Below are 24,546 nucleotides of genomic sequence, written 5' to 3' on the forward strand. Positions count from 1 at the left end.
GGCACGACTCAAGATGGCGGCAGCGGGCGCGGGCTCCGGGCGCGCGGCGGTGTCCCGTCCTCGGCCTCCTCCCGCCCGCTTCCGGGGCTGCTTGGCCGGCGCGCTGCTGGGCGACTGCTTGGGAGCCGTCTTCGAGGGCAGGAGCGTGGTGAAGCTGCCCGATTTGCTGAGCTTTCTCCGCGGCCTGGAGCCGCCGGGCGGTGAAGGGGAGCCGGCCGGGAGCGCCCGCAGAGGTGGGAGGAACGGCGGGCGGGGCGGGATGTGAAACGGTGCGGTGGGAAACGTAACGTAACGTAACGGGTGTGCGGTGCTGCTGCGACATGGAGAAACGGATCTGTAACGGAGAGCGAAGGGGAGCTGTGCTGGAACAGCTGCACAGAGGCTGCGATGCCCCGTCCGTCCCTGGAGGTGTTCAAGGTTGATGGGGCCCTGGGCAGCCTGGGCTGCTGTGAGATGCGGAGGTTGGAGGCCCTGCGTGTGGCGGGGGGTTGGAGCTTCATCATCCTTGAGGTCCCTTCCAACCCGGCCGTTCTGTGATCTCTGACTTGTCCCCATGTACCTGGAGGAGAACACGCGTCCCTTGGCTTCCTGTCCGTGCTGCCGGCGCCGCTCCTGCTCTGATCCTGGCTGCTCAATGAACACAGCTCAGGGTGCTGCGTGTCCTCCAGCAGTGCTGCAGCCCTACGGGCAGGCGGTGCTCGCAGGGAGCTGTGAGCTGAATGATCACATGAAGTTGTAACTCTCTGTTTCAGAAACGCTTTCCTACACGGATGACACGGCCATGAGCAGATCTGTGGTGCAGTCACTGCTGGCCAAGCGGGAGTTCGATGAAGTTGACATGGCCAAGAGGTGAGGGCTGCAGCTGGGGCTTCCAGCGAGAGCAAAACTCGTTGTGTGTCAGACACTTAAAATGAAGCCGTCGTGTAACTCTGCAAAAGGGGACGGAGCTCAGGCAGAGTCATTGCTAATTTGTGGAGAAAACAAGAGCGATGACCCTGGAATTTATTGTGCGCTCTGTCCTGGATCCAGCATCGTTAGCTCTAATGTCAGTTCCAAATGTGCTTTGGAATGGAGCGGGGTGGGACTTGCTGTTTTGCCATTCTGTATTGGAGCCCCATACATTCAGCCACCTTTGTGGAAGATAACGCCTGGACGAAAAGCATCTCCTTACATGTTTGTTTGTTGCTATTTATGTCTGTACTTAATTTAGCTGGTGAATATTAGTGAGGTCAGCCTCAGTTTGTTTATGATCCATTTCCCTTTTGGATCCACAGCCCCGGTAGCATTTGGTTCCACTTAAGGGAGAGCATTTATTTGTTTAGAAAACACTTCCATTGAACTCGAACAAAAGACTTTCTTTGTGGTTTTGACCCAGGGAAATGTTTCGAGTTTGCTCCTATTTCAAAGAAATGTGGAGAAGGAAACAAGTGGGTTGTGGGAGATGTCTGTGCACCATTCATGCACCCTCCCCTCTTTTCACACCATTTTTTGGAAGTGACGTTCTCTTCCTGCAGAGCTGAATCAGCTGAGCCATGGCTATCACAGCGTGGTCCGTGTGCTGTTAACTCACCTGCATTTGGAAACTCCACAAATTCTTTCTCGCCTGTGTAACTGCTGCTGTCTTTGCCCACGCAGGTTTGCTGAGGAGTACAAGAAGGAACCCAACAGGGGCTATGGGATGGCTGTTGTCAATGTCTTTAAGAAGCTGCTGAGCCCCAAGTGCAGCGATGTGTTTGAGCCAGCAAGAGCTCAATTTAATGGGAAAGGCTCCTACGGCAATGGTGGTGCCATGAGGGTTGCAGGCATTCCGCTCACCTATTGGGATGTTCAGGATGTTAAGAAGGTGCTGTGCTCCCTGGGGCGCCCTGGCTCTGTGACTGCCTGCTGCTGGCTGGGTCCCGCTCTGCTCTCACTTGGCTTTGCTAACGATACGTTTTCGTTCACAGTTTGCAAAGCTCAGTGCTGAGTTGACCCACGCCAACTCCTTGGGCTACAACGGGGCCATCCTGCAGGCCCTGGCGGTGCATCTCGCCTTGCAGGGAGAGGTCAGCAGGGAGACCTTCCTTGAGCAGCTCATCAGCCACATGGAGGACGTGGAGGCAGATGATAAGTCTCTTACTGATGCCCGAGCGTAAGTAGCTGTGCGGAGCGCCCACCCCACAGTTCACTCTGACTCTTCACAGCCTCTCTCCCTCGTTGCACTCTTGTTTCCAGGCTGGGATTTGAGGACTTACCATTCTCGAGGCGTCTGAAGAAAATAAAGGAATTTTTGGAGCTCAGCAGTGTTCCCAAAGCAGATGTATTGTTTGAATTAGGTATGCAATTCTTCGAGTTCCAACCCAGCGACTCCTTCCCTCTGTTTGTGGGAAGAAAATTGTCTTGCTACCAAAAACTATCTTGAATAATATTTCTTAATATTCTAAGATCTCATCTTAATGGCTCTCAGATCGTAATGTTGGATTGGATTAAGTAAATGTGTCCTGCCAGCCTATTCTGATGTAGCTGGGATGTTCTCTGGGGTGGGAGCAGTACTGGGGTCTGGGGGGAGTCTCCTGCAAATTTAGTTTTGCTCCTTGTGATGATAAAATCAGTAGCACGGGATTGATGGTGATTGGCAATGGGACGTGGCAGTGAAAAGGGAAGGGGTACTTCTGTGGGGAAGAGGACAAGAGTGTTGTGCAGCACTGGAGCTGGTTGGTTTTGTTAACAGGCAATGGCATCGCTGCTTTGAGGTCTGTCCCCACTGCCATTTACTCCTTCCTGCGCTGTATGGAAGCTGACCCAGATATTCCTGAGCACTACAACAACCTGCAGAGGACCATCATCTACTGTATCTCTCTGGGTGGAGATACAGACACCATTGCTACCATGGCAGGAGCCATTGCAGGGGCTTATTATGGGGAAGAACAGATACCCCCAAGTTGGGAGCAGAGCTGCGAAGCTTTTCAAGAGACACAGAAGATGGCAGATAGCTTACATGAACTGTACTGCCAACGGCTCTGAGCCTGAAGGGAGTGTGTGTCCGGAAGGCAAAGCAGGTGGTTGCCTCTGCTTTTCTGGTCATAAAGTTGGTGGTGGATCCGTGCCATGCAGATGCAGCGAGCCTCCATCGAGGAGATACCTGCTGCTGTGAGAAGAGAGGTAGAAGCACCAGCTGGGATTGAAGAGATGGGACATAGCCTTCACTGACAGTTGTGCTGGGAAGCGGCTGCATGTGGTGCCTTGGACAGTGGGAGCATCTCTGAAGTACAAGAGCATCAAGTTCTCATAAGGCTGCTGCTTGCTTTGGCCCACCCTTCTGTAACTGTCTTTTTGTTATTCCTAGGTGGTGTCTGAATCCACAGACTTTTTTTAACTGTTTTCCTCTACTGCCACGTCCTTCATTTCTGTTGGTAGCAACATGTCCAGCATTGGTTTTCATGGGATGCACGTCCTTAAAACACTGAGAGGTGTGAGCGTTCATTCTCAACTGACAAGCAAGAGGATCGGGGTGGGAGCCTCCAGAGGAGCAGCCATGGGAGAGCTGGAGGATTTGCTGTGTGTGGGGACAGGTTGCCTCCTTCAGTGCGGAGTGAGGATGCTGCAGAGCAGAGCTCACAGGGAGGTTCACTTCCTTAAAGGCAGAATGAAAAGTGCCTGAGAAGGGAGGAGGGATTTCTTTGCACTGCCAGTGGCTTTTGAAGAGATGCCTTTGGTGCCTGCACACGGAATCCCAGTAGGCAAACTGTTACTGCTGGAAGAAGAATGGAATCTAGAATGGTTTGGGTTGGAAGGGATCTTTAGATCCTGTAGTTCCAACCCCCTCCTTTAGGCAGGGATCACTGATGATGTCCCTTTGGTGCCCTTTGCTCTGCAATCTGCCTGGCACTGCCCTGACTGACTGCACTTTGTCTTCCCTTAGATAGCTGGCTCACGTTTCTGCAGCTACTCCAGCCATTTCTTAGTTCTAATCCTCACATTCTGTGCTTTTAATTCTGCCCTGTGAATGTCCCGAGGGAGATTGCTATTTAAAAATAAAAATTGTGAAACGTGGTGTTAAGCAAGGACTGAATTCTTGGTTCTGCTGCAGTCAGTGACAGAAGTGGCTTCAGCTGAAAGCAGGAGTTGCTTCTCATAGCTTTCAAACTCTTATTCTCTGTGAAAAGCATCTGAAAATAAAGGGAAAGGTTAAAAGATGACAAAACATTGGGATTTGAAGCTGGTACAGATGGATGAGAAAATTCCAGTGCAGCCGTGTTGTTCCAGAGTTTAAAATCTTGAAACTTTTGCCCAAGGGAGCTGGTCAGAAAGGGAATAACAGCTTGTGCATGGCACGTCTGAAGAGGGTTACAAGCTTCTAATAATTAAAACCAAAAGGGAAGAGGCAAGCAGTCGTCATATGGAAGTGCTTGTAAATGTGAACGTGGCAATGTAACCCTGTTATCTCTTGGATTGTGGCAGTGGCACGTGAACGTTGTGCACAAATGGAGTTTGCTGCTTTTGGTCACAGCTCGTGGCTGCTGTGTGTTTTGGACTGCATGCACGTGTGGAAAATCTGGGTGTGTGGGGTCATTCCAGACCTTCCTGCCTCTGCTTCCTTCAAGTGCCAGTCTTCTGTGTGATGCTTTAATGGGTTTTACTTGTTTAAATGAATATCTTGTTCTGAGATGGTGTGGAATTTTGCTCTTTTGTATATTTATGTATTGTGCTGCAGCTCTGAGGTGTAAAATGTCAGATTTTTCACATTTTCCTGCCAGAGATGTCAACATATCCACAGAGCTATTTAAAAAAAGACATTTTTCCTGCTAAAGGAGCTGGAGAATTTTCAAGTGTTTGGAACTCAAAAAGGACTGAAGTTTCCTGTTTAAAAAATAGAGCCCATTTTAGGCCAGCCATGAAAGACTGAAACGTTCAGCTCTGCCCTACAGCTGTGCTCTCCTGTCCTGTGCCCACAGCTCTGGGGGGCGAGGAGGACGAAGGCACAGCCAGCCCCAGCTTTGTACAATAAGTTTTATTGATGGTTTGTCAATACAATCAAGTACTGCAGTTTTAGTTCTGAAGAGAAGGCCAGTTTCTGATCACAAAAAGAGTGCATTTTAAACCAACTTTTACTATGGCAGACAGTGCATGTAGTAAGTATTTACAAAACTAGAAACCTCTATATACTAGGTTAGAAATGGAGATACTAGAGGCGAATTAAAAAAAAAAAATAGTAAGGATTTGTATATAAAAATGCACATTGTAATGCAGATTTCATCATTAAAAATCGACCTACTTCATCCAACCCAACCTGTTTTCTTGAGTGTGACCGAAACCAGAACCCCACACGCTCACACACCGCACAGCAGCCCTTCCTGCTGGCGGATCTCACACGCTCAGTCCTGCAGAACATCTTGGCCTGGTGAGCAGCCCCTCGTCCTCTGCTTCGTTCTCGGAGCCCACGTGTGTGCGTGTGTCACAGCTCTGCCTTTCTGCTTCTGCATGCAGCAGGTGATGCAGGTTGGTGACGGTTGATGGCTGTGCGTGTGAAGGGAGAGGTTGCAAAACGATATCTACAGCGCTCGGGGGGATCCTGGTTTTTTGGTGACAGTGTCTTTTTTTCTTGCCAGAACACGACGTGTGCGGTAAACCAGAACAGAGCAGAAAGGCTGAATGTAGGTTAGAACACAGTATAAATAAGTCGCTTTGTTGAGGAAGAGGACTGGAGCTTGCAGCTGGGAGAGCGTGGAAGCTGCTGGCCTCCTGCAGGTACTGCACAACATCACTGTGCTGCAGAGCAGCGTGCTGGGATCCCACCTCAGCAGCTCCAGTCTGTGCTGTATCCCCAGGAATCACTGCAGTGGAGGAGACCCAGAGACACAGGCTCTGTCCTTGAGCCCTCCTCCCAGCTTTGAGGAAAGCATTCGAGCTTCCACTTGGACATTTCGGGATTTTTGTTTTGGCTCCTGTTCCTGCTGGGAAATAACCGGCTGTGAGCAGAACCCAACAGGCCTGGCACCTCCCTGCTTCCAGGACTTACGAGGTCCAGTGGCATCAGAGCTCTGGGGCTGCATTTCAACTTGAGAAAGTTTCATCACGCCACGACTTGCAGCTCTGCACAGAGCAAAACCACCGTGGGGAGGGACGCCAGCCCCAGCTGCTGCCCCTTCAGCTTTACACCTCCTTCGTGTTTGTTCTATGCAGGGCCGGGGTGTTTTTATGGGGAAGCCCTGCATGGCAAGAGGCAGAAACACGTGACAGGCTTAAGGAAAAGAAAAAGAACACAACCAACCAAAAAAAAAAAAAAAAAAAAAAAGTTGTTTAAATATTTTGTACAGTCCATCTGAAGAACAGTCCCAAGTCTCATTCTTGCTACATTTTGTTTCTTTGGCCATAGAGAAGGCTTTAGGGAAATGTAAGGCTGCCAGCTGCTCAGCTGGTGACCAAATCGTCGCTGTTTCCTCGGGGACGTTCCCTTGCAGAGGGACACGCAGCGGATTGCCTCCAGCAGCATGCAGCTTCCTGGGATGAGAACTGCTTTTCTCTACGTGCAAGTGGCGATTGCTGCTCTGCCATGAGAAAACCTGCAAAGCAACAGTTTGATTCCTCCCGCCAGCAAGGACAGAGCAGCCACGCGGTCAGCATCCCACGTTCCTTCCCCAAAACCTTGCAGCTCCTGTTCGGGTCGGTGACATCTTCAAGCATTAGAGAACAAAGTGGCAATGACACATGGGAATGTTTTAGCAGAGGAACGCACCCGGAACGGCGCATTCACAGCACCATATTGCACTACGCTGGTACGTAACTTAAGTAGGTCATAGCACCGCTGTGTGACGACGGAATGGAAGGTCGGAGTGATGGCTGCTCCTCGGTTGAAAGATGGGAAACACCAGTGTGAAAGCTGACGCGTGGTGAAGGAGTGGGACAGCACAAGCAGGCTGGCACCTGCAGGAAAGCTGAACTCCATCTGCTGGCACATCGCAGTGCCGTTGTGTTGGATGGAGTGACGCGCTGCGAGGCCAAGCCTTTGGGCTGCAGAGAAACGTGCAGGATAGGAGCAGCTCTCGGGCTTGCTGGGTTAATGCGAGAGAGGACCCAAGGGTCCCAGTGTCCCTGCAACAGGCTGTCGTCCTCCCAGAGACCGATGCCTGGATGGTTTTGTTCCTAAATATGCTGGGGAAGGGCTAAAAAATAATATTTACTTATTCTAAGAAGGTGCTTATGCATAGTGTTCCACGTTCTCTGACTGTAAATCCAACCACACTGGATCCGGAGTGAATCAGACACTGCTTCAAAGCAGCTTGAAGAAACAGGCATCGGGGAGACTGGAACTTGGACATCGGATGGTTTGGGAAGGAAATCCTCAACCCAGCAAGGATCTCTGCTGCTGTATGCGTTTGTGGTAAGTGCTTGGGACCCCGTGCTGGTTAGCAAACACAGCATCCACCACATCGGCTGCGTTTATTTGACTGAACTCAGAATGGGAAACGAGGGCACTAATTGTAGACTGGAGGGGTCCACTCCAGTCCTCTCTGGATCACGGAGCAACATGCTGCATTACCAGATCCTTGCCATCCCAAGCGAGTTCCTGTGTTTGATGTGCAGTCACTAGGGGAAAATCTATTCCAAATACACTTTGCTGAGAAAGTTGCTCCCTCCCGCCCTTCCTCCTGCCCCTAAAAAGAAAGGAAGAAAGAAAAACTTCTCCTTTCTGATGACCCTCTCGACTCATGGATCAAACAGCGTGAAGCAATGTCCCGCGACAACGGCTTGCGCGTTCTTCCCAGTGATTTTCTTTTTGTATTCATTTAAAAAAAAAAAAAAATTATTTAAAAAAAAAAAAAAAAACCAACAACCAAAAAAAAAAATGACAGTTTATGGCTAAAGTGTGTGAAAAGGAAATGCACCCAACAGCCGTTATGTGGGGCAAAGCAGGAACCCAGAGAAGGAGGAGTGGATGTATTCCGTGGAGTACAGCCCGTTGGCCTGGTCGGAGGGCATCTGCACCCAGACCTGGTCGTTCTCCTTCAGTTCAAGCACGGCACTGCCCGACGCCTGGTCCAGGTACCCCTTTTTGTACTCATCGTAGGTGTAGGTGGCGGGCACGTTGTTCTTATAAAGAGCCACCCAGACATTGGTCCCTTTGACGTGCACGTGGTAGGCGAAGTAGTAGATGCCGGAGATGGGGCAGGTGAATATCCCTGTGACCGGGTTGTAGCCGTTGTGCCCGTTGTACAAAGTCCGGTCGAACTTGACGGGCATGCCGGACGCCGGGAAGGGGGAGGTGAGGATGGCGGTGAAGGCGGGCGCGATGCGGGCGGAGAGCTCCCCGCGGCCGTACTGCGGCTTGCCCGGCTTGCCGTTGCCCAGCACGGCGCCCTCCACGCCGCCGTCAGGCAGATGCAGCCCCGCGATGCCCGTCTCGTCAAACACCCCCGGTGCTCCCGGTGGCCCAGGAGGCCCAGGGGGGCCGGGCGGCCCGTTGAGCCCCGGTGTTCCTGGCATTCCTGGTGGGCCGATGGGGCCGGCCATGCCAGGCTCGCCCATCTTCCCCTCGCCGGGAACACCGGGCAGCCCCGGCTCCCCTTTGAGCCCCGGCAGCCCCTGAGGCCCCATGGGCCCTGCGGGTCCCTGCAAGCCGGGGATGCCCGAGGGGCCCCTCAGCCCCGGCTGCCCCGGGATCCCACCGTCCCCTTTGGGCCCGGGGCCGCCCGTCAACCCCGGCACCCCAGGGAGGCCGATGAAGCCCGGCTCTCCTTTGGGGCCCGCTGGGCCGGGGGGGCCCTGTGAGCCGGGCAGACCCCTCTCTCCCGGCACTCCTGGTTTCCCTGCGAAGCCATTCGGGCCCTGGTCACCTCGCATCCCTGGCATTCCTGGCGGCCCGCTGGGCCCCACGTCGCCCTTAGGGCCTGGCAGCCCGTGCTTGCCTGGCAGCCCTGTGGACCCCGGTGGGCCTGGTGGCCCGATGATGCCAGCAGGGCCCTGCTCGCCTGGCTCCCCATCGACTCCGGGTTCCCCTTTATCGCCAATGGCTCCCGGCACCCCGGGCTGCCCACGGTCTCCTTTGAGGCCGGGCAAGCCTGGCTTCCCGTAGCCTGTGGCGCCCGGCAAACCGGGGGGGCCGCGGATGCCCGGTTCCCCCTTTGGCCCCATGGGGCCCTGTATCCCTGGCACCCCTGCAGCACCGGGGACGCCGATTCCATCGATGCCAGGCGGCCCCCGTGGCCCCGCAGGGCCAGGTTCCCCACTGACCCCTGGCCCCCCGGGGGGGCCCATGTCACCCTTCTCCCCTGGCGCGCCAGGCAGCCCATCGAGGCCGGGTTTGCCAACGCCGACAGGTCCTGGTGGCCCCGCAGGGCCAGGAGGGCCACCATTGCCCCGTGGCCCTGGCAGCCCTGGTTTTCCCACCCCATTTTCACCCTTCATCCCTCTCTCCCCACGGGGTCCTGGCTCTCCTTTGGGGCCAGGCTCACCCCGAAACCCTGGCAGCCCTGGGCCGCCCTGGGGTCCTGGTTTCCCATTGACTGAGATGCCAGCGGGCCCTGGCAGCCCTGGGGGGCCAGGCAGTCCTCTGGGCCCTTGCTCTCCCCGCATACCAGGCTCACCCTTGGCTCCGGGCATCCCCTTCATACCCGCTTTGCCAGGCAGTCCTGGGATGCCAGGTTTCCCGATGCCAGAGAAGCCAGGGGGCCCCGCAGGCCCTGGCTGACCATGCATGCCTGGCTTCCCTGTGCCTGGCTTTCCTGGGTAGCCAGGGGGTCCGGGGGGGCCACGTGGGCCGGGCTTCCCAGGTGGTCCTGGCTCCCCTTTGAGGTCCATGGGCAGCAGCGGCGGCATGTCTGCGGAGAGAAGAGAGCACGGAGCTTTACTGGGGCGGTAGCCGGCTGGGGACACGTCAGGCTGCCGTGTCGGGGTGCCTCCAGTTGGCTGCACCTCCATTTTGCCACATGCTGGGGCTGAGGGATGCGGTCAGCAGGCACGGTGGGATGGGTTGGGGTTGGACTGGGTGATGTCAGAGGGCTTTTTCAACCTGAATGATTCCCGCATGGGTTGAGGCCTGGAGACCCGCGCATGGTTGGGTCTCTTTTGGGATTAAAAAGAAAACGCTGACATGTTCTTGAGAACCCAGAGAGGTGATGTGCGACTCGTTAAGACACGCCAATGCTGTTCTCTGGCCCCGCTCCGCCGTCCAGCGAGGTGGAGAGAAACTTACAAAGGAAAAAGCGCTGAGGATGGAGGAAAAGCTCCAATAGCTGCGAGGGAAGCGCAGCCCCGACCGCGTCCAAGTGAGTCAGCCCAGCTGGGAGCGGGCCGCCGCCGCCTGACATCTCAAGAATTTATAGAGCTCTTTTGCAAACGGATATAAGAAAGAAAGTAATGGGCTGAGAGACTACAAAGCGAGCAGGGGCTGGATTACATGCCCACCGCAGCTACGCGCGAAAAGCGCAGACGTGAGCATAAATCACCCCCTGAGCGCGGGCGGGTGCTGCAACACATGACATGGAGAATGGGTGAGAAAGGGTGAACGCAGCAAAATCCCTCTGGGGAAGCTCAGAATGAAGGAAATGCTTGGCAGGACCGCCACGAGGAATGTGAAGGGCAGAGACCTCAGCACCTCGAGCTCACCCAGCCCAGCCCAGAGCAGGGCAGCAGCTGCCAATGCGTTGATCCCCCCCTGGTCAGCGGGAGGAGATCCAGGGGGATTTGAGACACATGAGAAGCGTAACAGCAGCAGTTCGCCTCCACTGAGAGCAGCAACGCACCATGGCTGTGTCCCAGCTGGGTGCCCAGTGTTTGTTGGTGATGGAAGCATTCTCAGTGCTTATCCCCACTGCTCAGCCAGGCCCACGTGCTGTGCTGCAGCACAGGGCACTTGGCAGCACGCGTTAAGGAAATGCTCATCTGCCCTGGCATTGCTGCTGGGTTTCTGCTCCTCACCCCAGAAAGCGGTGTGGGAAAGCAGAGAGACATGAAGTGCCGCACTAAGGCACATTTCTGGGGCTTGAATTCTGGAAAAATTTTTATCCGGAAAATGATTTCAATGTGTTTCCTCCCCCCCCATCCCCCGTCCCCAACCCGGTTTTATTTTTTCCCTCTTGCCACGGTTTGAAAAGAATTAATTTTCTAGGTCATTTTGCATGGGATCAGAACAAGGATCTACAGCTGAGCCCGTGGAAGAGAGAAGCGCGCGCACGCAGCCGCACGGCGCAGCACAGCAGAACGCCAGGCATGGGCTGCCAGCGTGCAGGCGGCCAAAAAGCAGACGGGAAAACCAAACCGGGGACGTTAGTGGGGAGAAACTGGGACATTGCAGCCCCGGCGGTATCCGATTTCAAAAGCCCATGTCTTACCACAGACGCATGTCTCGGAGCTCTGCATTTCACAGCAGCAGCATGGGGTTATGTGTTCCCCTCGAAGCATGAACAAAGCTGCCATGAATGCTGATGCTCCGAGCCAGCTGGGGCAGGGGAAGGGGAAGGAGTTCTGCGAGCTCTCACCTCGGCCCCGCTGCGCGTGGGCACTGCTGTATGGATCCTAGTGGCCGTCCCCTGCCCGCGGCTGCATCCATTCACCCTGGACTCTATTTGGGGAGGGGGGGGCACTCTATTGCTCAGCACCCCAGGGCAGGCAGCCCTGTCCGTCTCACTAGGTGGCACCAGTAGCCCCAAAGATTGGCCCTGCTCCTCCCCACGTTGGGGTCCCAGCTTCTACATCAGGCTTGGGAGTACCAGAGTGCTTGGCACGGCCCTGTGTCCTGAGCAGGGCAAGGGGCCAGCAGGGATGTGCCTTGCCAAAGGAGCCGTTACACAGGAGCTCAGAGGGATGTGGGAGCTACAGGTATTCCCACCTGCCTCCATCTTTCCCATTGTTATTTTGGGCAGTGAGAGCTGGGGGGCTCAGCAGGGGCCTTCCACATGCTGTTTGCTTTGCTCTGTCCTGAATCGGTGTGGCTCTGTGCCCACTCCAGCCTGGCACCCGTGCAGCCCCCCAGCACGCTTGTTCCACCAGTGCATAGAGGTAGGACAAGCTGCCCTGACGTGTGGGGAAGGAGGAGGAAAAAAGCAGGAAAAGCAGCAGGGAGATATTGAATCCAGGCCCATCAGCAGCTGAAGTGCTGCTCTTTGGTGAGGCTGTGCTGGAAGGTTGTGTCTCTGGCTGGGATTCAGAGAGCAGCTCTGTAACAGCTGAGAAGGGGGCAGGGAGCGGGGGCTCCCAGCACGCTTCAGCTCCAGGTTTTGCTGTGTGTTTTCTGACACATGTGCTGAGCTGAACTCCTGATAAGCCATTCCTCCCAGCAGTAAATCAGCCACCGGCAGCTGAGCTTTCTCCAGTTCCTCCTCCCAGAGCCAACACTTGGGCTTCCTGGAGGGTCCAGCTCCGAGTGAGCCTGGGGAGTCCCAGTAGCTGTTAACACCTTGGACTGCCCAAGGGATCTGCCCCGTCCTAGAGGCTGGCTCCAGAGGGAGATGCTGTGATGGTACCAAAGGTAGGGCTCAGTCACACTTGTCATTCCCCCATCGTGAACTTGCAGATATCACCTGGGTGCTGGGTTAGGGTCCCTTGGCATGTGGTCTGTGCCAAGAAATGCTGCAGGAACTCAGCCACTCTCAGTGCTAGCTGTTTGCAGAGGGTGTGGAGTTAACGAGTGCTGATAACCCCTGGGTCTGGTCACTGACGGACCCACCTGTGCCTTCTGTGCTGCACGACTGGGCACAAAGAGAGCAGGGCTCTGCAGCAAAGGCAAGCAGGGAGTGCATGCATACATGCAGGGCATGGAAGCAGGCAGGATGTGCGTGCACTCTGTGGAAGCAGACAAGGTGGAAGCAGGGCAGCTCAAAGCCAGCAGTTACGAAGGGCTGTGGCTCGGTTGGAAGCTGCAGCTGGGCTGGCTGCTCCCTGCAATGACCTCAGCGCCTCTGCCCCTGCGAGCAGCACATGTCGCCTGGTGGGGATTGATTTAACACGTGTGGCAGAGGAAATCGCTCTCACTTGCTCTCTTTGTGCTGGGCTGGGTCTCCCAGCTCGGGCCTTGGCCCTCTCTCCTTTCCCAGCTGGTGTGAAACACAGGCAGGGAAACAGGATAGGTGGAGGATGAGCCCAGAGCCACTGCAAATGGGCAGGATGGGAGGAAGAGAGCAAAGGGCTGTGGGGCTGCTTCCTACAGAAGGTCCCAGAGTGAGACACCGGGGGATGTGACCAGGAGGGGCACAGGGCAGGAACCAGGAGACCCCCCTACCTGAGCCAAGGGGCTCCGCTTCTCTCTGCTGAAATCCCCTGGGCTTTTTTGAGAGGTGGAAGCACCTGCTCAGAGGGCACTGACTGTGGGGTTTGGGTGTGATGGGGAGAGCTTAGCGGCCGAGGGATGCAGCGAGATGCCATGGGGCGCTATGGGATGCTGCAGGCAGGTCTCCTGCTCTCACAGTCAGCATCACCCCCGCCCTCCCAACCCCTCCAAGCGCGCCCCTTACCGAGGTACTGCCCTTTGCCTTCCCGAAACGGGGGTCCCAGGGGCCCCTTCACCATGGGCTGCATGTACTTGACCTGCGCGTATCCGGCCGCTCCTCCCGCCGCCGCTGCACGAAGGCCAACCAGCAGCAGCAGCAACAGCAGCACCGCAGCGTCCGGCAGCATCCTGTTCCACAACGCTCCTGTGGACAGAGCAGCAGTGAGGGGGGGCCCCGGCAGCACCGCCATGCGCAGCCCCACGTCCCGTGAGGATCGGTGAGCAGCGCACAGCCAGCTCTCTAGGAAAGGCCCCAAAGGGAGCAAAACCCCCCCCCCCAGTGCAATTTCCCACTGTTTTAGGCACCCCTGGGTGCGTGGAAAACCCCTGTGGGAGCAGCAGCCCCAGCCTGAAGCGCCTGCTTTATTGGATGTAAACAGCTGTACAGACACCTCTCCCCCTGCAACGTTTTCATTGCCAGATTGATTTGCACTTCTTTTTGGAAGCTTAAAGAACACGTGATGGCAAGGAGCTTTGCCGGTTGTTTCCCTCCTCCTTGCATTAATTGACCCGTGGTGGTAATTAATGAGCATTAAGCCCTTCTTCGCCTCTCCCCGCCGGGGCAGGGCTGCTGCGCGCTGGGATTTCATCGGAATTTCCTGGATGTTTTTTGCTGAAACAGCAGTGAGAAAAAGAAGAAAGCTGCGGCGCAGAGGGGAGAAATAAATACATCAACACAAATAAAATTAAAGCAATTAAGCAGAGGGAACAGGGCTGCTCCCTGGACAGGTGTTGGACGGGTTCTGCGTGGTGCTGGGCAGTGCAGGAGGAGTTTCGTGCTGCTGTCTGTCTGTGGGGTTTAGCAGAGGAACGCTTCTCTTTATGAAGCATTATTTTACAGGGATCTGTGTAAGGGGGGGAAAAATCCCATTTTAAGGGATTGCAGCTGTAAAAATACGGTTTCTGCTAAATAAAAGAGGAGAACAAACCCCTGAATCAGCTATTTATTTGTTTGCCTTACCTGGAATGACCCCCGTGCCTCTGGCTCTGACTTCATCCCATCCCCTCCTTCCCCATCTCTCTTCTCTGGCACCCAGGCCTTACCCAGCCCTGTCCCCCCGTGACACAGTGTCCCCATGGGATGCTCCTGGCTGTCCCACTCCCTGGGAGCAGTGCCTGGCACGGCGCAGCCAGAGCAGAAGGGGATGTGTGCTCTCCCTTAACACAGCTGAGTGATTTCGCAGCACTCCCCGTGGGCTGGGATGAGGTTTGGGACCAGGGGCTGCAGGTCCCACAACACCCAGTCCTTGCAGTTGGTGACTTCATAACAACCAAAGGGAGACATCTGGAGATCTCTATGATGAATAAAGTGCCCGCAGTGTGTGTGAGGCTCTTTCATGCCCAAGAGCTGCGTTACGCAGCGCTGATTAATTGCTATTAGCAGCTGCGCAATGAGTCCATCCTTTGGAGGCTGTGAGCCAGAGCTGCTCCTCCCATAGGGCCAGGAGCCAGCTGGGTGCCACCAGCAGGGATGGTCCCCATGCTCTCAGCTGTGGGGAGATGACCTGAAGGCCCTGGTACAGCACAGAGATCTCTGTTATGGAACGGAGAGCCCTGGTACGGCACAGAAACCTCTGGTATGACGTGGAGACCCCTGGTGCAGCACGGAGACCCCTGGCACGGCACCAAGATTTCTGGTATGGCACAGAGACCCCTTGATACAGTGTGGAGACCCCTGGTATGGCGTGGTGGCATGGCACAGAGACCCCTGGCACAGCACAGAGCCCCCTGGCACGGCTTCAGAGCGCACAGCCGCTGCACTCCCCCAGCACCGCGTGAGCAGGACGTGTTAAAAACCCCTGGCACGCAATGAAAGCACCAGGGAGAGAAAAATCTCACACTTTGAGTCCAAGAGCCGAGACAAGAAGTGTCACCTTGTTCTCACAGGAGCGTGGGGCCAGGGGAGCCCCGCAGACAGGCTGTGCCTTGTGCTCCCAGCACCATCCGGTGCAGCACCGGCACCTTCTCTGCTTTCGCCCCCAGCCCCGTGTCCCAGCCCCCGGCGCGGCCCCGCTCACACAACCCCGCACTTGTTCACAGGGCTGTGGCTGATTTATGGTTGCTGTTATTTAAATATTAACGACGGGGCCAGCAGGCAGCGCAGCGCCCGCTCGCTCCGAGGCTAATTATTTTTAAGTCAATATAGGCGGTCTGCGGGGGACCTGCGCTTGTGGTTGGAGGTCAGTGAAGCGGAGGAGTTGTTTAAACACAGCAGTAAAAGCCCCATCAATGCTGGGCACAGCAATCCCGAATCCAGCCCTGGATCCAACCGGAGCTGTACCAATCTCTGGCCACATTCATGAGCCACCAAGAGGGCTCATGATGGGCTGCTCCGTGCCCGTCCCTGTGCCACGTGCTCGGGCACGGGAATAACTGAGCATGGGGATGGGTGCAGCACTGCATAGCAAAACACGTCCCCCATCTCTGGGTGGACACTGCAAGGAGAAAGCTTGGGCAGCATCAGCATGTGGGTGGGCTGCACTTGGCCGCCACCAGGTCCCATCCAGCAGCTCCATCCCCGGTCATTTGCAATAAAAAAATACAGCAGGGAGGATTTCCAAGCCCAACAGGGGCTGGATGGACTCCAGCAGGAGGCAAATGATTGGGTTTGTGCTACGCGTGCTTTAAAAATCATAATAAAAGGAGGCGAAAACGAAAAGTGAGCTATTGAAAGGGAGAGCGAGCACGGTGCTTCCGCAGGACGGGCTGCAGGAGCCAAAGCGCACGGCCGAGCAGCGCAGGAGCGCGGGGAGAAGTTTGGCATGGAGAGCCCCTAATGCATGACGCCGGATCGCAGCCAAAAGCTGCTGTACGCGCCGCGCGGATCCAGGGCCTCGCCCGGCCTTCATCAGAGGGAACAAGAAAACATTTTCTTTGACGAAAGAAAAACATCCCACCCCATCTGCACACAGCTTCCTGCTGCCCTGGTGCACCCATGTGTGGCATTAGTAGAGGGCTGGCACGGCACGGCATCACACGGCACAGCAGAGCACGGCGTGGCACAGCATCCTATTGCATGGCACCGTACGGCGTGACGTGGCACAGCATCACTGCTTGGTGCAGCACAGCCTGGCATGGCATCGCATTGCATGGCATGGCACAGAGAGGCACGGCACGGCATGGCACCACATCACATGGCACAGCACGGCACGACGCGGCATCACATCAGATGACACAGCATGGCACAACGCGGCACGGCATCGCCACATTTTTTGGCCAGCGTGGTGCAGCATGGAATGTCACAGCACGGCCTGGCATGGCATGGCACGATGTGGCACAGCACGCTGCACTGCCCTTTGGCCCAATCACCACAGCTCACAACGTGCTGCAGTCAGTGCTGGCCGTGTCCACACACAGCACTCCGATCCAGGCAGGGGCTGCAGCCAAATTAACTGCAGAGCTGGGGGCTCTGTGCTAATTAACTCCTGCTGCACTAACAACGACCGCAGGCGATCAGAGCGCACGGGGCAGCTCGGGGCACGGCGAGGAGCAGGGCTGCAGCGGGACGAGTTGGAAGGCTGTAAGCACAGGGCTGCAGGAAGCTGCACACCGACCAGCTGCACTGTGCACAGCTGCTGCAGAGATGGCTGCAAACCCCACGCTGGGAGCTTCTCCCTGTCCAGACTCGTCTTCCTGCACACCCAGGCCATGTGCAACAGGGAGCAGAGGGAAGGACACCCTGCCCCAAAGCGATGTTCTGGAGGATGACACATGGGACGTGGCATGGATGCACACGATGCACGCCGCCCGCGGTGCCAAGGAGGCCGGATCCCCGCAGCGGTGCTGACACCGATGTTGGTGCCACTGTTGATCCCACAGCTGTGGGGTCAGGGGTCAGCTAAGGCGGATTAGTGACCCTGGGTGTGCGTGTGCCGCAGAGCAGCAAGGCGTGAGCCTGCCACAGGGCACAGCTCAGGCCTTAATCCCTCACCCCCAGCTGTCAAAACCTCGGGCTGATCGCGGCTGATGCGCACCGTGATGGTGGCACTGCAGTGCCTACAGAGCTGCGGATGTGCGTTGGTGGGGATGGAGATCAGCATGGAAAACTAGTGCCCCAATGTGTCCAAACGTGGTGCTTCTGCTCTTATGACCCTTATCACAAACTGCTGTTTCGCTGCATCCAGCAGCAGGTGGGTCCTGACTGCTGCACAGAGCGGTGTTGGCAATGCTGTGCCCACAGTGCGGTGCGATGCATCCCGGCCATGTGGGTGCTGGCAGTGCTGCAGGTCTCCACACAAGGAACACAACTTTGGGCTCATGAAGAGCAGCTCCTCACCCAGCTGTGCTCAGCCAATTAAAATTGCTCAGGACTTAAAAGCAGCATGCTGGGTTTGCTCTGCAGCTGGGTGTAGGGTGCTCTGCTTTGGGCTCAGTCTGCCTCTCTGCACCCTTACGGGACACAGGGATCTATGTGACCTGTGGGCACGTCCCCCTGCACCCAGCCCCACGAAGGGCTCCGGCTCCAACCCAGCTCTGCCAAATCTCAGACTGCGCAGCACTAATAGCAGGGTTGCCTGCCAGGTGCATAGTTGGACCAGCCAGACTGCACATGCCAAACCACAGGTATTTTATGAGACGTTTCCTGTTATGAAGACATTTTTGTGGGGTTTCTTTTTTTTTTTTTCCTTCCCTTCTTCTTCCCCTCTCCTCCTCCTCCTGGTAGAATGGTGCCTTCCCAAAACCAAAGGCTTGGTGTAGACTGGGAGCTGAGTGCCATGCAGTGAGGGTGGTGGTGCCAATGGGGTCACATCCATGTTGTGCATCACCTGCTGGGCACTATCACCCCAAACCAGAGCTGTGCATGCTGGTTTGGTGATAGTGTGCTCTAGTCCAGGCTGGAGCCTTCAGCCCTACAAGCTGTGCTGTGCTGTCCCACACTGGGGCACCAGGTTGGTTCTGCAGGGTGGGAGCTGCTGCCCAGCCATGCTGAGCAATGTGGGCACTTTGAGGGCATTTTGTTATTTGCTGCAGGTTCTCAGCACTGCTCCTTTTCCTTGCAGTGGCATGGGAACACCAAACCAACAGCTGCACAGGATCAGCCCTGAGCATCTCAAATCCCAGGCACCTGCTCAGCACCCTGCTGCACCTGCCCCTGCATCAATGGGGCTCAGTCCCTGCACTTTGGAGGTACTGAGGTCCCAGCATTGCCCACAGGCTGAGCCACAGGTAGTGCTGGGGGCTGTGGGGCTGCTGGGGGCCAGAGAGAGCTGTGGCCACTTGCCTACACCTCGGCCAAAGCCACAGCTGAGCCCCAAAGGCTGAGCGCTGTTTTGAGGCTGGGCAGAGTGGCTTGGCACTTCTCACTCCTCCTCCAGAGTGCTTTTTTTCCCCCCTCTTTGATATGGTATATTTTATAAATAAATGTAATCGCATCCGTCTGCTCCCATAGGGATGGGCTGACTTGGTTTCTGGGCAGGTGCTGAGGATGTGCTTCAAGTTTGTGCCTGGGAAGCCTTCAGTAGATGTCACAGGGTTAGCACTGCTGGGAGCCCCAGATGGCAGCCCATCCCTCCCCATGGCTCTGTGCTGAGCACGGAGCAGTGAGCCCTGTGCCTGACTGCCTTCCAAAGGCTGGGTGTGCTCCATCCATCACATCCTCCTGCCACTGTGGGGACACCTCCAGGTGAATCCCTGTGCCCTGCAGCATCCCACTGTTCCCAGCCTGAGCACCACCGTGCTCCCTGTCCCACCCCAACAGATGCATTCCCTCCTGTGTTTGCTCTGTGCCACTACGGGTGATGAGGACCTGGTGGTCCCCAAACCAAGATGACCCCCGTTTGGGGACACAAACGCTGCCTGACTTGGGGCTGCTATGGGCTCATCCCACACCAGGGACGTCTGGTGCCACCCCAGCACCCACAGCCCCACCAGTTCTGGGGTAAGGGCAGGGAAATCTTGTTTGTGCTCCTCTAATATCTGCCTTCTGTTTTGCATTTGCTCTTTCTTCAAAGATACGGCGCAGCCTCTGCCAAGATTCCTGAGGAGATATCCTCAGCAATGCAGACCACGCTCCCCACCAAATTCAAAGAAAACAAATGTCAGGCCAAGGATTGATATGAAATAGTTTAAAAATGAGAAAAAGCTGCCTTAGAGCTAGGTTTACATTAAAATAAATTTCAGGACCGGGAGCCTCGGCTGCTGGGAGGGGGGCAGGAAGGATTGGGTTCCCGGGCAGTGAGGTGCTGGCCCCGCTCCCCAGGGCACTGCTCCTCCTCGGCTCCGTCCTGCCTGTCCCCATGGGATGCTGGGGATGGCACCAGGTGTGAGGCCGGCGTTGCGGGGGGACAGAGCTGGAGTGGGGCCCCTCGCCTGGCCCTGCCCTCGCTGTGCCCTATAAGGATGACTGACAAGCCCAGCCTCAGCCGGGGGATTTCATGGGTTTAAGGCATGTGACTTTTTTTCTGTGTTCTGTCAATTCACCCATTAAAAAAACCTAAAAAGTGTGATGGCTTCCAGCACCCATCCAGCCCCAAACGTCGCTGTGGCTCGAGGCACAGCACCCTGCACGTCCCCATCCCCGCCACCCCCTGCGCTTTGCTCCACATCCCCGCTCCATCACAGCACTCGTTTTCACCCACCCTGATCCCCCTTCCGGAGCAGATCTGTGCCAGGCTCGTTCGCACCGCGATTCTCAGACACCCTTCATTTATGTTATTTCATGTAATTGAATTTATGTGAGCCGCCGCGTGGTCCCAGAAAGCCTGAGGTGTGCAGTGGAAACTTTGACACGGCGCTACCAGAAACCGCGCTCCCACCCCGCGCCGCCGCCGGCTCCGGTTTCACATTTTGCTCCATGCTGAGGATGGGGAGGGGGGAGGCTGGGGGGCACTGCGTTGTGTGCGCTCCGCTGTGTCCCCCCTCTCTGCAGAGCTCAATTCGTGGCGGGGTGAAGCAGCGCAGCAGAGCTCTGTTCTGTGCTGGGGAGATGCTGCGTGCGCCCTGCGGCACGTGCGCAGCCGTCGGGACGGAAGCGGGTTGGGTAAAATCAGGTCTTCTCAATTTTTCCCAGAATCTTGTTTGGAAAAAATGTGTCCGACACTGTCACAAGATGTTTCGACACCACTGAATCAGCTGTTTTGATTTTTCAGTTCAAGTTTTTTTTTAATTTTTTTTTTTTCTTTTTGTAATTCCCACATTTCTTTTGTCTCAAAGCTGAAAGCCTTGCAGGGAATTCCAGCTTCTCTGGGGTCCGGGGAGTGCTCCAAACCTCCCAGCTCCCTCCGAACCTCTCAGTTGAGGCACTGACCCAGTGCTCATCCACCCACCCATCCACCCATCCACCCACCTATCCATCCATCCATCCATCCATCCATCCATCCATCCATCCATCCATCCATCCATCCACCCACCCATCCATCCATCCATCCATCCAGTGTTGACCCTCCCGCCCCATCCTCAGGACCCAGTGTTGACCAGCACCACCACCCTGATGCTCATCCCCAGTGTTGGCCAACGTTTCTGTGCACCACTGATGTCTGGGCTGAACACAGAGCCTTAAACCCCAAGTGATGCCAATCTGCAGCTGTCTACCTGAAGCCATACCACTGAGGCTCCGAATTCCCAGCTCAATCTAACCTCTGCTCTCAGCTGCTGTAAAGTTTTGGGTCCCAAAGCCTCCCCCTGCCCAGACCTCAGTGTCTGTCCTCATTCCATCAGCTGAGCACTGGGGTGGCTGTGCAGAGGAGGACAGCAGTGCCTGTCCCAAGGGGAAAATGAGCACTTCTGGCCCTGAATTGTGAAGGGAGCTACAGGAGCAGCTGGCTCCAAACGAGTAGTTTTGGAGAGCTGCAGAGAAGTGGGAGATGTGTGCGAGTTCAAAGGTCTGGCAGCACCGCAGCCGGCCCTGTGTCCCAGCGCAGCAGAAAGCTCCGGACTCAGCCGTCTTTACGACCATTGATGCACAGCCAAGCAAAATGTGGGACCTGGAGTTCAAGCAGCGGTGCAAATCAGCAAAGAAGACACAGAGTATTTGCTCCGTGCAAACTCTACTTGTTTCTGTCAGATGAGTGGGCAGGGTTTCTCTGTTCCTGCTAAGGACACAGCCGCATGCCCTCCTTGTAGGAAATGAAGCCCAAACCCTCTGGGCATGGCTGGCTGGGGCCGATGGGTCTGCACACCCCGCCGCTCACCTCCTTCCCACATTTCTGCACCCTCCTTTGGCCAACAGCACACAAAACCCCACTGAAGGAGCTTTTATGGGCAGGTTTTGCATGAAAAAGCCAAAAGCTGGCGGCGGCGCGAGGCAGTGCCCCGTGGCACAGGGGCATGGGACACTTCTGCCCTTTGGCCCCCGTCCTGGCAGCGCCGGGTGCAGAGCTGGGGCCGAGGGATGCATTTATTACAAAACCTTTTGTTTAGGCTTCAAGCTGGAAAAACACTCAGCTCCTATTTTCCATGCAGAGCTCCGCTCCGGGCGGTGTCATGCGGGAGCCACCCTCTGCCCACGCTCAGCACCCGCTTCCCAAACCCCACGCACAGCCCAGTGCCAGCCCGGCCTCACCACTGGGGCCACTGCTTGTTTCCATTATAAACCAGTCTGGCAGCGAGACGGAGCTGCAGGGGCTGAGGCTGGGGGCCGTCCCCTCGCTGTCCCTTTGCTACCTCTGCCCCATGCCAGGGGAGCGGAGATGAGGCAATGCGCGGTTCGCCTCCGCTTCACACGGTGTCCTTTGGCACGAAGCACCGGGACACCATTCAGCCATCCATCCCCACGGGTCTGGGATGCCATTGGGCTGCGGGGGCGGCCAGGCACCATGCCTGCCCAGGGCTGTGACCTCAGACCAGGCGCCTTCCGAGGACTGGAAATCACATGGGATCCTGGAGCGGGGCAATCCGTCACCGCGCAGCGCTCCGGAGACACGCTGTCCCCAGGGCAGGCGGGCGGCTCATCAATCCCATCTCTGTTACCAAATTGTGCAAGTGGCAGGGATGACATCCAGAGAGCCCAGACATGCAGGGCACCCCACGGGCTGCCAGGAAAGCACGGCTCCAGGGCACTGCTGGGAAACAGTGCACCTCTCCAAGCAGCAAACGGCCCAGGTGCCGGGCAGAGCCATTCCAGCCCTTGCACTCAGTGCCCGCGGGAGCAGCCCTGGGTGTGTTCACGTCTCTGCCTTCTAGGAAATGGGGAGAGCAAGGTTCTAGGAAACAGAGCAGCATCAGAGCCCCTGGATTGAGCACGCCATGCCACGGAGAGCTCTGGGTTTCTGGCTGCTGCACTGCTGGGCCTGCATGGGATTTATGGGACTTCACATGCGGCAACGAGACATGGGGAAAAAATTAACTCGACCTATTCATCCTATTTTTCTGGAGGACAATTCTAAAAGAAAATAATGCAAGAGCAGAAAGCCATCCGCATCCAACCCAACAGCTATTGTGTGGGGAACGGTGCAGGGAAGGGCTCTGGGAGCGGCGGGTTGGGCTGGGGGCAGCGCTGGGCTGGGTGATGCCAATGGAGCTCTGAGCTCAGCACCGAGCAGCACAACCAGCCCTGCCCCACGCCGAACATCGCGGCCACGCGAGCCTTGGCGGGGCTGTGAGGTTATTTCGGGAACTTTCAGCACCACCCAGAGAGGTGTCCGATGCTTTTATTTATAAACCCGCTGGCTCCTGCCCAGCTCCATGCAGGAAAAAGCCCCGCGGAGCCAACATAAGCGGAGCCAGCAGCATCCCTGCACGATGGGAGGCGATGCTGGCTAGGGTGAGGATGCTCCAGCTGAAGTGGTTCAGAGCTGCCCAGCTCGGGGTGCTGCAGAACCAGCCCCCATCCCTGCCTGCTGCTGCGCGGCTGTGGGTGCTGCAGCCACCCAGAGGTGAGCACAGTGCTCCGGGGACTGGCCTAACGGGGTCCATTTGCTGGGTAGTTCTTGGAATAACAAATTGTATCATCCAAAACAGCAAAACCACAAAAGGGGATCAGCTTGCAGCCCGGTTCACCAAGGGCCCTCGTCAGGGGCCCTGCGCTCCCCAGTCTCCAATTGGAGAAAACTCAGTGTAACCAAATGAAGCAACACAGCCAGCCCAGAGCTGCTCCAAAAGCCCACGGTGAGCTCCTCCCAGCAGGGATCAGACCCCAGGGAGCACAACATGCAGAGCAGGCGATGCCGGATCCGTCCCACCCTGCAGACAGCACAGCACCCATCACCAGCTGCTGCTGCCCGCCTGGCAATCACCCACAGCGAGGCCTCACTGGCATTTCCCTGACCTTTGGGACAAATGGGGCTGTTCCTCCCACAGCCCTGCAAATGCCAGACAGGGGGAGGCAGCTTCTGCCTGCACCCCGACCCCACAAAGGGACCGGAGGCCAAGGGGGCAAAGCTGCCGTCGCTGATGGGCTGCCAGGAAAAGCAGCAAAATCTGGGTGTGCAAGGGGAAAAAAAAACCTTTCCTTTGCTGTGGGACAGGGCAGAAGCTGCACTGCTCCCTGTGTGCTCCTGGAAGGGGGGGGACCAGGGAAGCCCCCACCCCATCCATGCACCGTGGGGAATTCGGGTCTGCCCGGCAGCGCTCCGGGTGCATTCCTGCCCTAAGCACCGCGGATTTGCTGTGCTTTAAGAAAAACGAAAAGAATGTTTCGAATGAAATTAATTCTTAGGAGCCCCACGTTTCATCAAAGCGCTGCCTGGGCACGGCTTGGCACGGGGTCAGTCCTATAGGCTGGATGGGCCTTCCCTCGGGGGAGGAAAGTGCTGGTATGGGTACAAAATGATGACAAATCACTGCCCATCCGCTGATGGAGGAGCTCATCTGAGCTCATGGTTTGCATTCAGCACTGACACTGCACACCTGTGGGAAATAACTACAAGAGAGAGACCTGCGGTGAGGAACACCGTGGGTGCAATGGGAGGCAGGGAGGAAGGACTTGTCACGGGGCTCGTGGTGCTTGATGCCATGGTGAGCAAAGGTGTAACAGAACAGCAAAAGCCCCGCCAGCTTCCTTCGTGCAGACAGGGGAACTTTCACAACCACAAAGTCGCCCCCCGCCCCAAAGCTGCTCGGGATGCTCAGTGCATCCCTGACCATGCATCAACCCAAAGCAAAGCGCAGGCGGGGTTTTGGGGTTATCAGTGGGACCTCTGTGGGTC

General features: G+C 56.4%; 2 protein-coding genes across 2 annotated transcripts in view; one reads left to right on the forward strand and one right to left on the reverse strand.

The window, feature by feature from the left end:
- On the forward strand, positions 1–5,263 carry ADPRS (ADP-ribosylserine hydrolase). Its single transcript, XM_052698727.1, has 6 exons — positions 1–233; positions 753–849; positions 1,636–1,843; positions 1,947–2,131; positions 2,215–2,315; positions 2,711–5,263. The coding sequence occupies exons 1-6, from the start codon at positions 14–16 to the stop codon at positions 3,001–3,003; spliced, it is 1,104 nt and encodes a 367-aa protein (XP_052554687.1). The 5' UTR covers positions 1–13; the 3' UTR covers positions 3,004–5,263.
- The window catches only part of COL8A2 (collagen type VIII alpha 2 chain), a 24,625-nt gene continuing 5,054 nt past the window's right edge, over positions 4,976–24,546 (reverse strand). Inside the window, exons 2-3 of the mRNA XM_052698726.1 lie at positions 13,428–13,607; positions 4,976–9,797 (exon numbers count right to left, since the gene is read on the reverse strand). Of these exons, the coding sequence (XP_052554686.1) occupies positions 7,876–9,797; positions 13,428–13,590 (2,085 nt within the window). The 5' untranslated portion in view covers positions 13,591–13,607 and the 3' untranslated portion in view covers positions 4,976–7,875. The remainder of the gene's footprint in view (positions 9,798–13,427; positions 13,608–24,546) is intronic.

The sequence above is a fragment of the Tympanuchus pallidicinctus genome, unplaced genomic scaffold, assembly GCF_026119805.1.
Source record: "Tympanuchus pallidicinctus isolate F22 unplaced genomic scaffold, pur_lepc_1.0 scaffold33, whole genome shotgun sequence".
Classification (NCBI taxonomy): Eukaryota; Metazoa; Chordata; class Aves; order Galliformes; family Phasianidae; genus Tympanuchus; species Tympanuchus pallidicinctus.